At 32.5% G+C, this 13,488-nt stretch overlaps 1 protein-coding gene across 1 annotated transcript in view; it reads right to left on the reverse strand.

Moving 5' to 3' along the window:
• The window catches only part of LOC114325181 (uncharacterized), a 35,233-nt gene extending 29,868 nt beyond the window's left edge, over window positions 1–5,365 (reverse strand). The window contains exon 1 of the mRNA XM_028273173.2: window positions 5,057–5,365. Coding sequence (XP_028128974.1) covers window positions 5,057–5,123 — 67 coding nt within the window. The 5' untranslated portion in view covers window positions 5,124–5,365. The remainder of the gene's footprint in view (window positions 1–5,056) is intronic.
• Between the last annotated feature and the right edge of the window lie 8,123 nt (window positions 5,366–13,488).

Below are 13,488 nucleotides of genomic sequence, written 5' to 3' on the forward strand. Positions count from 1 at the left end.
TTTTAATATTAAAAAATACCCTGTCAAAATAATAATTGTACTTCCCTGTCCGGAAGGAATGTACATAGATTTGCATGTAAAGTTGCATATTTTATACTCGTTAATAGTATGTACAGATTCAGATGAAATCTTCTGAAGTTCAGATGGATCCCCTGAAAATAATCCTGGGGCGCCCATGCAAGTATCTTGCAGAGTTAAACTCGCCCTCAAATCGCCTGGCCTGTTTATTTTCTTTATATTTGAATATTTAAATTTACTTTAAAGTCACGTCAATGATATTTTTTGTAATAACAATTTTTACCCCTTTTTTTTAACTTTGGGGGGGATTTTTGGGGAAAATAACCGCTACCCTCCAGCCAGACCGGCATTTTTGTATTAGGCTATCATGGAAGAGTCACCTGAAAAATTTTCAGGTTGCCTAAAATACCTACTCAAAAATGTCTCACAGCTCTTGGACCATAACATTTTGTAATGTTAGCTAGGGATATGTGTACATAACGTACTCTACAAGACTACGAGTACATGCAAATTAAAAAAATTATGATTTAAATCCATCAACAAGCTGCGGAGATATTAATTGCAGCATATGTTTGAAGAATCAATTTCATTTTTTGGGTGCACGGATATTAATAAATATTCCCCTCCACCGACCACGAATCGATTTCGTTAGGACGTAATTTTTAAAGCTTTATTAACCACTTTGTTGAAAAGTTTAGTCAAATTTTACACATAACCTATATACCTTGAACTTCGAAATGGCGCTAGTTAGGTTGCTTAAAGGATCCCCCAAACCAACGCGAAACTTTCGCAACCACAACCTACGCGGAATCGCGGCGAATCGATAGGCACGGCGGATTATGAACGTGTTCAGACCACTTTGCGTGGAATCCGCAACGGTCGCGGCAGAACAGCGTTCCTTTCATGAAACGCTGCATGCACGGTTTTTTCCGCTACCGTTGTAGTTTCGCGTGTTTTAAAATGGTTGTTACAGCAAGACTCATTGAAATTCCTAAATAATATCCTATAGTATATGATTTAACGGACGAAGATTAAAAAAATATAAGAAAAAAGGATAAAGTCTGGAATAGTATAGGGTCAGAATTAGGAGAAAATGGTAAGTTTTCATTATACCTATATTATAATATTATTATAAATTTGTGTGCATAGAGATTACGCGCACTTAAAAATTTGGTCATTTTTGATGTCTTGTATTTCCTAAACCTGTTGGCCCATTTAAAAATATAATTTGTTCACATTTGTATGGCGAATAGTCGCGTCGGATTTCGCGTCAATATGGGGAACCCTTGTCCGCTACCGCTCCGCCTGCGAATGTTCCGCTACGGAAAATTCGCGTCGCAAAACTTTCGCGTCGGTTTGGGGGATCCTTAATTGTTATAAACAAAGTAGCTCTGAATTAAATAAAAAAGTGGCTAACTTTGACCCTGATTAACCTAGGCGAAGGGGTTTTTTGAAAATTCGTGTAAAAATACCAGTTTTTGAAATCCCAAAGTAGTATTAGTCTAGAGCAGGGCTTCCCAAACTTATTCGTACTGTGACGCCCTTGAGACTTTGCTATTTTTTGCGACGCCCTTCACCCATCCCCCAATAAAACTTACCAATTTTAGTAAGTACTAGCCTAGTAACAGCATTGATTAATAAACACAAGGGTAAGTTTATAATCAATGGTAACAGGTTATACAGGGTGTAACAAAAGTACAGGTCATAAATTAAACCACATATTCTAGGACCAAAAATAGTTCGAACGAACCTAACTTACCTTAGTACAAATATGCGTATATAAAAAGTTACAGCCCTTTGAAGTTACAAAATAAAAATCGATTTTTTCGAATATATCAAAAACTCTTAGAGATTTTTTATTGAAAATAGACATGTGGCATTCTTAGGGCAGGAGTATCTTAAAAAAAAATTATAGTGAAATTTGTGCACCCCATAAAAATTTTAAGAGGGTTTTGTTCCCTTAAACACCCCAAACTTTTGTGTACGTTCCAATTAAATTATTATTGTGATACCATTCAATATTTTTAAAACTTTTTTGGCTCTTGGTATTTTTTCGATAAGGCAGTTTTTATCGAGTTGCGGCTACTTTTTTAATATGTTTACATAAAGATTTTATGGGGGCGTTGTTCCTTTAAACCCCCCAAATGGTTGTGTCCGTTCCAATTAAACTATTACTGCGATACCATTAGTTAAACACAGTGTTTTTAAAACTTTTTTGCTTCTTTGTATTTTTTCTACAAGGCACCTTTTATCGAGATGTGGCTTCTTTTTTAATATGGTTCAAAATATACCTAGAAATGTAAATCATAAATAAACTTTCCTATTATTACTAAGTCTCCATCATCGTACTTAACCATATACAAATATGTGGTGGATTTGACAAATATTCAAAATATCTCGATAAAAACTGACTTTTCGAAAAAGTACTAAGAGGCAAAAAAGTTTTTAAAACAGTGTGTTTAACTAATGGTACTACAATAATAATTAAATTGGAACGTACACAAAAGTTTGGGGGGGTTTAAAGGAACAAAACCCCCATAAAATTTTTATGGGGTGTGTAAATTTCACTTTAATTTTTTCTTAAGATACTAATTCCATAAAAATGCCACATGTCCATTTTCAATAAAAAATCTCTAATATTTTTCGATATATTCGAAAAAATCGATTTTCATTTTGTGACTTCAAAGGGCTCTAACTTTTTTTATATGCAAATTTGTACTAAGGTAAGTTAAGTTCAATCGAACTATTTTTGGTCTCAGAATATGTGATTAAATTTATGACCTGTATTTTCGTTACACCCTGTAGTTATAACAAAAAAAAAAACTATTTGAACATTTATATTTTTATTAGAAATTAAGAACGAAATCAAAACATAGGCACAAAAATAAAAAGGGATACTTTTTATGTAACTGGCTGGTTAATATGAGGGATGTGCTTGCTTTTTTGAGCACAGCTTATGAAACCGGGACTCCAATTTGGAAATTGCCACTTTCATTTCTTTTTCTAAGTTTATGTTTGACCTGTACTTGTTTTTAATTATTGTCACTGCAGAAAAGTCCGTTTCGCACAAGTACGAAGTCGCAAATGGTAATAAAACCTTTAATGTTGCAGTGCTGATGGCATGATATTCATGAGAAACTGAGCTCCAAAATTCAAACAGTTTGTCCTTGTCGTATTGAAGCTTTAGGCTGGAACCACAGGACCACAACATTTCTGTAAATTGTTCTTCTCTGTTTTCTTCCTCTGTTGAAAGTGTCGATGATGTGGATAACTGGAAAGGGTTTCTGACTTTTTCCTATCGATTTGTATCGATTTTTCTTGTAGAATACCTTGTAAAGCATATAAACAGTCAATTTCTTGATCTTCTAATTTTCTCTTCCATAAGAGCAACTTCTTCTAAAACCCAGTATGTAATTTTATCTGCCAATTGCAGGATGAGTATTGTAATAAATATATTTTCTGTATTAAAAGTCTGTTCTGACACGCGACGCCCCTGGGACAAGTCGGCGACGCCCCAGGGCGTTGCGACGCACAGTTTGGGAAGCCCTGGTCTAGAGTCAATATTAACAAAGTTATTCAATTTGTTTATAAGCCAAAAATGGCCCTACTTTAGAAAAACGTTTTCGGAATGATAAAAATGACTTTTTAATGATTTTTTTTAATACGTTGAAAATATTCTTCTTTCACGTGGTTTCCACATAATCGCTATATCTTTATTATTTTCTGAACAATAACATTTAAAAAAAAGCTCTTTGGGAAAAACAAATTGAATAATATTTAAGTTAATTGACGAATCGTCTTAAAATCTTTTGTGCATTAATATGAACTGTTTGACTCAACTTTTCATGCAATATGAAAGTCTTAAGGTCATTTTCGCAAAAGTTATAGCAATTTTTTATTTTCGAAATTTTAATTTTACTTTGAAATTTCCGAAGCAATAAAGGATCGGACTGAAATTCAAAATCTGCCATTTTAAACCTTTGCTCATCTAATAAAAGAAGGATACTATAAATAAGTTATTTAATTACCCTATATAAACGAAAAAACTGCCATTTTTGACGCTTATTTGTTAATAACTAAAATTCTCGTCGGAACTGTGACGGGCATTTTTGTATTCATAATTTATTAGGTATATAAGTAGTATCCAAAAAAAAACCATTTGCAACCTGGCTGCTCAAGTGTCCCGAACATGGTATATTTTTGCTTTATTTTCCTGGCGTAAAGTCTAGACAAACATGACAGGGCCAGACTATAAGACAAGCCGCACACCAAAGAAATATGAAACGAAAAACATTAAAGATGAAACGTAAAATATGTTTCATGAAAATAAAACACTGCTAAACAAATCTCAAAGTCCGCCTACCAATGAACCGAGTGTGATTCATGCTCATGACACATTTTTATTTTCGGAGAGTTTCATAAATGGCCGGATGTATATTTGTTTAGCAGTGTTTTATTTCCATGAAACGTAATTTACGTTTCATATTTCTTTGATGTGCGGCCTGCCTAAGAGACATCAAAATCCTGAAAGTAAGAAACTCGGTGGGAACGAAAACAAAGTCATAACAATCTTTTGACAATGCACAAGAAGAATACGGAGTGATTCGCGGCAAACACTAAATCTGGTATGAAAGGCCTTGATGATGATATTAGTTTTTCTGGATCAAAGATGAGTTTCAATTGAACAAGTCTTGGACTTACGCAGATTATAAAGTAGAATCTTTTAAAAACGATAAAAATATTGGTAATGATAAATTGCGGTTATTTTAATATTATATTATTTCTCGTAAGATCACGATTGCTATATTGATATACTTCCGAGGAAGAGATGGAACTTGAAAAAGGGACAGTTCTAATGATCTATTCTATAAATATATAGCAAAAACTTTATAGATATAAAATTACGTTGAATCTTTATCTATAAGTATCTGGGACAATCTACAAAGGTATTCTAATGTTTTTTTAAGATAATGTTTATATGGAACGATAAACACATTAATATGGTGTGCTAATAAATAAAAATAACTCAAAAACCTACCTAAATATTTCACCTTAAAAGTTAGAGGAAGATCCTTAAAAGCAATTGCGGGTTCACTATCACTCATCTTGAAGTTTTAATCCAGCGATAACAACAACAATATATAAACTAACACAGTCACAAAATAATTTTTTAACCATAAATTAAACAGCAGCCATGCTTCTATGTAGGTACCAAGTTCGTGGTTCACTGAAAAGGTAACATCCGTTTTTTTATTGGCGGGTACTCAAATGGTTCCGGACTGGCAGTTATAGGTTCCCCCTTATTGTTTTGCACCTGTTGTTCACTACTGACAACTGATACATGCACCTTATCTCCTCATATATTTCATATCAAAACCGTGAACTGTGCAGAGACGTACTTGAGAAGGGTTTAATTATTATTTTACAAAAAAACACATCTTTATAAGAAAAATATGGTTTATTTAAAAAAGGTGTGGCTTAACACGTTTTTCAATTTAAAAATTCATAACATTATATTGAAAAAAAAAATACGCTGATGTATTTTCAATTTCCACTTCTTCGTTAAAAGGCTAGGGGTGAGGTCACGCCCCCAGCCCGCCTAGGCCCCTATGAATATATAGCAGTGAGCTTTTATATTTTTTATTTTATTTTTTGCAATTTTCATAGGTTTTTCTTATCTTTTATTAATATTTGACAACTCTATTATTACATGTCTACCTTTTCTTATGACATTATATACATAAGAGGTTCTTGAACTCCAAAGTGAAGCATTAGAGTTTCAGTGAAAATGCACCATTGAATTTTATTTTGCGCTAAGTTCCTCACCTACTTCCAAGACATTCCTTGACTTCTTATCTCGTCCATGATGGATCTTCTTTAAGTTTGTGCTGAGGACCTTTTTTTCTTTTTCCTTGGGGATTCCAGTCTAGGGCAGTATTTGCAATATTGTAGTAGCTATTTTTTAGAAAAGCTTGACCGACCCAACCGCACTTTTCAACTTTATTTCAATTTCTACTCTTTGGTCATGTGCTTTTGTTCAGTCAGGTGTAGTAGATCTTTCTTTCTAATGGTGTTAGGCCAGAAAATACGAACAATTCTTCATAGGCATTTATCAACAAAGACCTGCAGTTTGTCTGTAAGGGTTTTCGTCACTTTCCAGGTTTCAAATCCGTAGAGTAGAACAGACATGACATTTGACTGGAATATTGATGCACAGATGCAGTCTGCTTGAGATCCCTTCCATCAATAGCAATATTACGATTTAGCACCAGATTCATCATTATTTGCAAATTATTTATGTTAGTCTTACTTCCAATTATTATTGTTTCATACATACGATCGGATATAAGTAAGATGAGCTTCTCTCCATTTGTGCTGGCACTTGGTAGCATACTCGTCCAGATCTGCCTATAAGCAAATTGGGACGTTCTAGATGATAACATCTTCCACAAGTACATCTTCTTCTTCTTTTTCTTCGTTCCCAATAGAAATCGCCCCTGGGGGATACTGGCGAATCTACGGCTCCGACAATACCTGTCACTGTGTGCTCAATAAAAGAGGAGAAATTCAAAATAAACCTATTAGAAGAAGACTCCATAAGAGACTTATACAGGGTGTCCAGAAACTCTACAGACAAACGAAGACAGGAGATTCCTCAGATAATTTTAAGATAATTTAACCCAATTCACCCAGTCCGAAAATGCTTCCTAAGGGAGCTAGAGCTCTTTGAAGATGGCGTCATGTAATTAGTTTTTCTTAAATACCTCCAGAACGCTTCTATTTACAAAAACGAAAATTGGTATACATATTTACTTTCCAAAAATGAATCGATTCCATCCATTGCGAATTTCTAGTACAACTCATAGGCGTCCGTTTTGGGTAGGGCAACGGGTATTTTATCGCCTAACTTTTTTGTCTTTAATTTTTAAGCATTTTTGACTCTGAATTATTTAATTGTGAGTTATTCTAGTACTAAAAGATACTCTTAGTTTAAGTCGATAGGATACACCGTTTGCTAGAAAAATCGATTTGAAAATTTTTCGTTCCTTGAATTAAAAAAAAAAGATACAAAAAAAACTATTTAGAAAGATGAAAACTGGTACGTTTATTTATATTTCAGAGATTAATCGATTTCATTAATGGCAAATTTCTAGTACCGGTCATAGGCGTCCGTTTTGGGTAGGTCAACAGTTATTTTATAGCATACCTTTATTGTCTTTAATTTTTAAGTATTTTTGACACTAGATTATTCAATTATGAGATATTCGAGTACTAAAAGTTACTCTTGCTTTAAGTTGGTAAAATACATCGGTTTTTTTTTTATTTTTTTAACTTTTTTTTTCAAATTCCCAAAACTAAAAACTTTCAAATCGATTTTTCTAGAAAACGGTGTATCGTATCGACTTAAAGTAAGAGTACCTTTTAGTACTAGAATACCTCACAATTTAATAATCCAGTATCAAAAATGCTTAAAAGTTGGAGACAAAAAAGTTATGCGATAAAATAACCGTTGCCCTACCCAAAACGTACGCCTATGACCGGTACTAGAAATTCGCAATGGATGGAATCGATTCATTTCAGGAAATTAATATGTATACCAATTTTCGTTTTTCTAAATAGAAGCGTTCTGGAGGTATTTAAGAAAAACTAATTACATGGCGCCATCTTCAAAGAGCTCTAGCTCCCTTAGGAAGCATTTTCGGACTAGGTGAATTGGATTAAATTGTCATAAATTTATCTGAGGAATCTCCTGTCTTCGTGTGTCGGTAGAGTTTCTGGACACCCTGTATAAACAAAGATGGGACCAATACTTATAAGAGTTTAGGTATTAAACATTAGAACAGACTTACGAACACATAAAAACCTGCATAAAGACAGCAGCCCTAGAAGTTCTTGGAGAAGAAGACCAAAAATACACCCACCAAAATACAAAATTAAACGAAGATACACTGAAATGTGTAAAAGAGAATAAAGAACTCCATATAAAATACCTGAACCCAAAAACTATGAGGACTTGGAACTATACAGGGAAAAAAATAAAGAAGTAAAAAGAAAAGTAGCAAATAAAAAAATGAAAGATGCGAAAAACATGCACAGAGATAGAACAACACATAGGACGAACGAGAAATTCAGAGTCATGGCGTATCTTAAAGTCACTCCAAAGAAATAAGACAGAGAAAATCAAGATCGGTCAAATCAAAGAAAACGAGTGGCAAGAATACTATAAAAAATTGCTAACCGAAAATCGCTCCCAATTCAAAGAATAAGAAAGAGACGGAATAGAAATCTATACACATGATGAAATCGAATTAAGCCTAGCGGAGGTAAAAAGAACGATCAAAACTGTAAAGAACAAAAAAGTAGAAGGCCCGGCGGGATACCAAATGAATTGATAAAAAACGGATCGGAAAAGTTATTCCGCATGATATACAAAATATTTGAGAGAGCACTGAATGGAGAAGACTTACAATATATAAGAAAAGAAATAGAAAAAACTGCGAAAACTATCGATGACTCAGCATTATATCATCTATAGGCAGACTGTATGGAAAGACCATAAAGGAAAAATTAGAAATATATATACAGGATAAAATCGGAGAATACCAGGCAGGATTCACAGCGGGAAAAGCATGCTTAGATCACATATACACGGTCGAACAACTAATAAAAAAAATAATGGCCAAAAATAGATCCGTCCATCTGGCTTTCGCAGATCTTAAGAAGGCAAATGACTCGATACCTAGAACCAAGCCATGGGAAGCAATGGAAGATATCGAAATCCCACGAAGATTAATAAGAGCAGTAATAGCACTCTACAAGAATAACACAGTAGCTATCAAAATGGGCAATAGAATATGCAGCCCATTTAAGACGACTAAAGGGACTACTACAGGGCTGCTCCACATCCCCTACCCTGTTCAAAATATTCCTGGAGAAAACTCTGAAACCATGGAAAAGAAAGTGCGAAGGAATGGGTATACCAGTAAGGAACGAATACCTACAGGGTGCGCCAAACCTCTGGTCTTCTTTGATTACGGCTAAACTATGAGATATACAAAAAAACTTTTATAACAAAACTAATGTGTATCAAAGAGGTCTATAATTTAAAATTATTTTCAATTATACAGGGTGAGTCAGAACGACGGTATGAATCAAAGTTGTATTTTTTAAATGGAACACCCTGTATATTAAATCATTTTTGAATATATTATTTAAAAATATGAAAAATTTGTATAAGGTCTTATAGGCCTAAAGTTAATAATTTTCGAAATATTTACATTTTTATTGAGAAAAATGGTAATATTTATAGGGTTGTGGATTATGTTTCCAAGGAAATAAAAATTTAGATGATAGGTCAAGGTTTTTAAAATATAGTGTTATTTTTAAATAATTTAATATTTTTACTTTTAGCCATAAAATATACAGTGTGATCACTATTTGCAAATACAAAATTTTCTCATTTTTTTTATATGGGACACCCTCTATATTAGTTTTGCGTTTTGTAGTAAATATTACAACCTTTCTTTTGGTATAAGGTTGTATGTACCTAGCATGTTTCATTTTGTAGATATTTAAAAAAAAACTATAGATTTTACGTGTTTGCGGATTTTTTATTTAAAATTTTTTTTGCAAAAAAAATAATTATAATCTGGTTTTAGAGACATACACTAAATTATAAAATATGAAAATAAAAACGTAATTAAAGATTAAAATAAATCGTATGCTAGTACAACTCAGTTGAATTTAATAACTTTAAATTATTTTACAAAAAATATTTTACCATATCAATGAATGCATAAATTAGTTATTAAAAATTAAATAAACAACCAAATTTTAAATCAACCGTAGTAATTTTTCTACTACAGCAACTTTCCTGTACCAAATTAATTGTTAGTTAAATTGTATTTAGTTAAACTTTTAATTTACCTTTTAAATTTACTTACATACATCTTGAGAATATAAAAATTATTATAAAGTATGCTTTGAAACAAATGAATGTTAAATGTATCATCCAAATTATTTATTAATATAAATAGTATTTACTGGTGTCACAAAAACTGGTAATACTTTTTTAGTTGAAATTTTTGTAACAATTTTTTATATTTTAAATTTTAATTTTTTAACCGAAAAATTTTTGGATGTGACATTTGTTTTGGGCGAAACCATTAGAAATTATTACCAGCTTTTGTGACACGCGTAGGTACATAGATACTATTTACTTCTTAATATACTTCCATAACGTTCATTTGTTTCAAAGCATACTTTATACGTTCTCAAGATGTAGGTAAATTAAAAAGTTATTAACTGATCTTACTCGTAAATACAATATAACTATAATAACTAACAATTAATTTGGTACAGGAAAGTTGCTGCGGTAGAAGAATTACTACGATTGATTTAAAATTTGGTTGTTTATTTAATTTAGTAACTAATTTATGTATTCATTAATAAAGTAAAATATTTTTTGTAAAATAATTTAAAGTTATTAAATTCAATTGAATTGTACTAGCATACGATTTATTTTAATCTTTAATTACGTTTTTATTTTCATATTTTATATTTTAGTGTATGTTTCTAAAACCAGATTATAATTATTTTTTTTGCAAAAAAATTTTTAAATAAAAAAACCGCAAAAACGTAAAATCTATAGTTTTTTTAAAATATCTACAAAACGAAACATGCTAGGTACATACAACCTTATACCAAAAGAAAGGTTGTAATATTTACTACCACACTCAAAACTAATATACAGGGTGTCCCATTTAAAAAAAATGAGAAAATTTTGTATTTGCAAATAGTGATCACACTGTATATTTTATGGCTAAAAGTAAAAAATATTAAATTACTTAAAAATAACACTGTATTTTAAAAACTTTGACCTATCACCTAAATTTTTATTTCCTTGGAAACATAATCCACAACCCTATAAATATTACCATTTTTCTCAATAAAAATGTAAATATTTTGAAAATTATTAACTTTAGGCCTATAAGACCTTATACAAATTTTTCATATTTTTAAATAATATATTCAAAAATGATTTAATATACAGGGTGTTCTATTTAAAAAAATAAAACTTTGGTTCATACCGTCGTTCTGACTCGCCCTGTATAATTGAAAATAATTTTAAATTATAGACCTCTTTGATACACATTAGTTTTGTTATAAACATGTTTTTGTATATCTCATAGTTTAGCCGTAATCAAAGAAGACCAGAGGTTTGGCGCACCCTGTATATACCCTAAATTTTGCTGATGACCAAATAGTGATCGGTGATCACTGATCGCACAAGAAGAAGATGACCTTAGTTTTATGATGAGGAAACTGGAACAGGATAATACAAATAGTGGGATGGAAATAAACCTAAAAAAAACTGAATACCTAACAACGCTGAATACAGAAATAAAACAATTGGAAATAGACGAAGGTAAACAAATCAGAGGAACAGATAAGTACAAGTATTTAGGTTTTGTAATATCAAACAAAAGAACAACTGAGGAAGATATAAAAAATATACTAGGACAAACAAGAGACTGCATACGAAAATTGAACCCAATAATGTGAGATAAGAACATCAGCATATAAACAAAAAGAAGAATATATAATACCATCACAAGAAGTATCCTAATTTATGGGTGTGAAAATTGGACAGTAAATAAGAAAACCCAAAAATAAAATAAGAGCAGCAGAGATGGAATTCCTAAGGAGAAGCTGCAGAGTAACAAGGAGAGATAGAATAAATAACATAGAGATTAAGAGAAGAATGGGAGTGAACTCAGACATAATAGACTACATCGTACAGAAAAGATTAACCTGGTACGAACATGTCAGAAGAGCAGACCAAAATCGTTGGATAAACCGAATAACAGAGTGGATCCCACAGTGGCGTAGCGTAGTGGGGGCGGTAGGGGCGCCCCGCCCCGGGAGGCACCTTTTAGTGGGCGGCAAAATTTAACCAAAATTCGCCAACATATCATCGGACAAATAAAAAAGGCTAAGTATTATTAAATTATATTCGACAGCACTCCAGATCTTTCTCATAAAGATCAAACAAGTCAGATATGAAGATACGTAGTAATTGAAAATCAGGAAGTGAAAGTAATGGAATCCTTTATAGATTTCATTGAAACTAAAGACAAAGCTACTGAAGGAATTTCAAAGATGATTTTGGACAAGATTCAAGCTGACGGCCTAGATATAAGCAACTGTAAAGGCCAAGCATATAATAATGCTGCTGTTATGGCTGAAAAGTATTCAGGAGTTCAGCAAAGAATTCAAGAAATAAACCCTAAAGCTGAATTCGTACCTTGCTCTTTAAAACGTTGATATTCTTTTTTTTTTCTCATCAACACATCGTTGGGAAGTTCTGAGAGCAGCTACAGGCAAAAGGGTTCAAGACACGCGGTGGAGTGCAAGAGGCGATGCCGTAAATATGACATGGCATCATTACAAAGACATGCTCGTCACTTTGGGAAAACTGACAGAGGCAGGTGAAAGCAGAAAGCTTAAACACTAGGACATGTGCAGGTGCTTTACTAGTTTCGATGCAGTCATTTTCCTTTCTTTGTTTTTTGGGCCTCTGTCAACCGGTGCTACATGAAGTGAATGATGCACAAAAATATTTACAAACAAGGGGACTTCACATAAGATTGTGCGCTTAGAAAGTAAATGCTTTGCAAATGATATTGACAGAGAAAAGGGAGGAATGGGCAAATGGTGCTGTAGGTTATGCAAAAAATATATGTAAAAAACTTAAAATTTACATAAAACCTCGGAGGCGCATAACAAGAAAGCATATTTTTGATGACGGAACTAGAGATGCTAACTTGTCTTGTGAAAATGAGTTGAGACGAAAGCTGTTTTCTTCGTTAGATAGTTATTGTAGAAATTAGTGAGCGTTTTTAACAGCTACAGAATTTAACGAATAAGTTTGCATATCGAACGCCGCGCCGGCAATATTATTAGATCCAGACCAGACTGAATGTAATCTAGACTACGCATCTGACGAAATTGACGAGCAGGATCTCAAGCTGGAACGACTTCGACTGCGGACTTTCGTTGCTGCCACAGGCAACAAAAATAAAATTGATTAATGCAGACTCACTTGAATTATTTAAATTTATTGTTAAATCCTAACTGGAAGATACTCTGGCCAATATTGTAATAATGTTCCGAATATTTTTTACAGTTGCTATAAGCAATTCCAGCTATGAGAGAAGTTTTTCAAAATTGAAGTTGATTAAACATTATTTAAGATCGACAGTGAGTACTATAAGACTAACTAGTTTGGCTATTTGGTCTATTGAGCAAGATGTGTGTGATGCGATAGACATTGACGGTGCAATAAAAGACTTTGCTCTTAAAAAAAGCGGACGTATAAATTTTTAATTGAAGACGGAAGTTTTGTTTTTAATTCTAACCCATACTCATATTATATTTCAATAAAAATAAAAATATATCATTATAGTG

This window comes from Diabrotica virgifera, chromosome 9 (genome assembly GCF_917563875.1).
Source record: "Diabrotica virgifera virgifera chromosome 9, PGI_DIABVI_V3a".
Lineage (NCBI taxonomy): Eukaryota > Metazoa > Arthropoda > Insecta > Coleoptera > Chrysomelidae > Diabrotica > Diabrotica virgifera.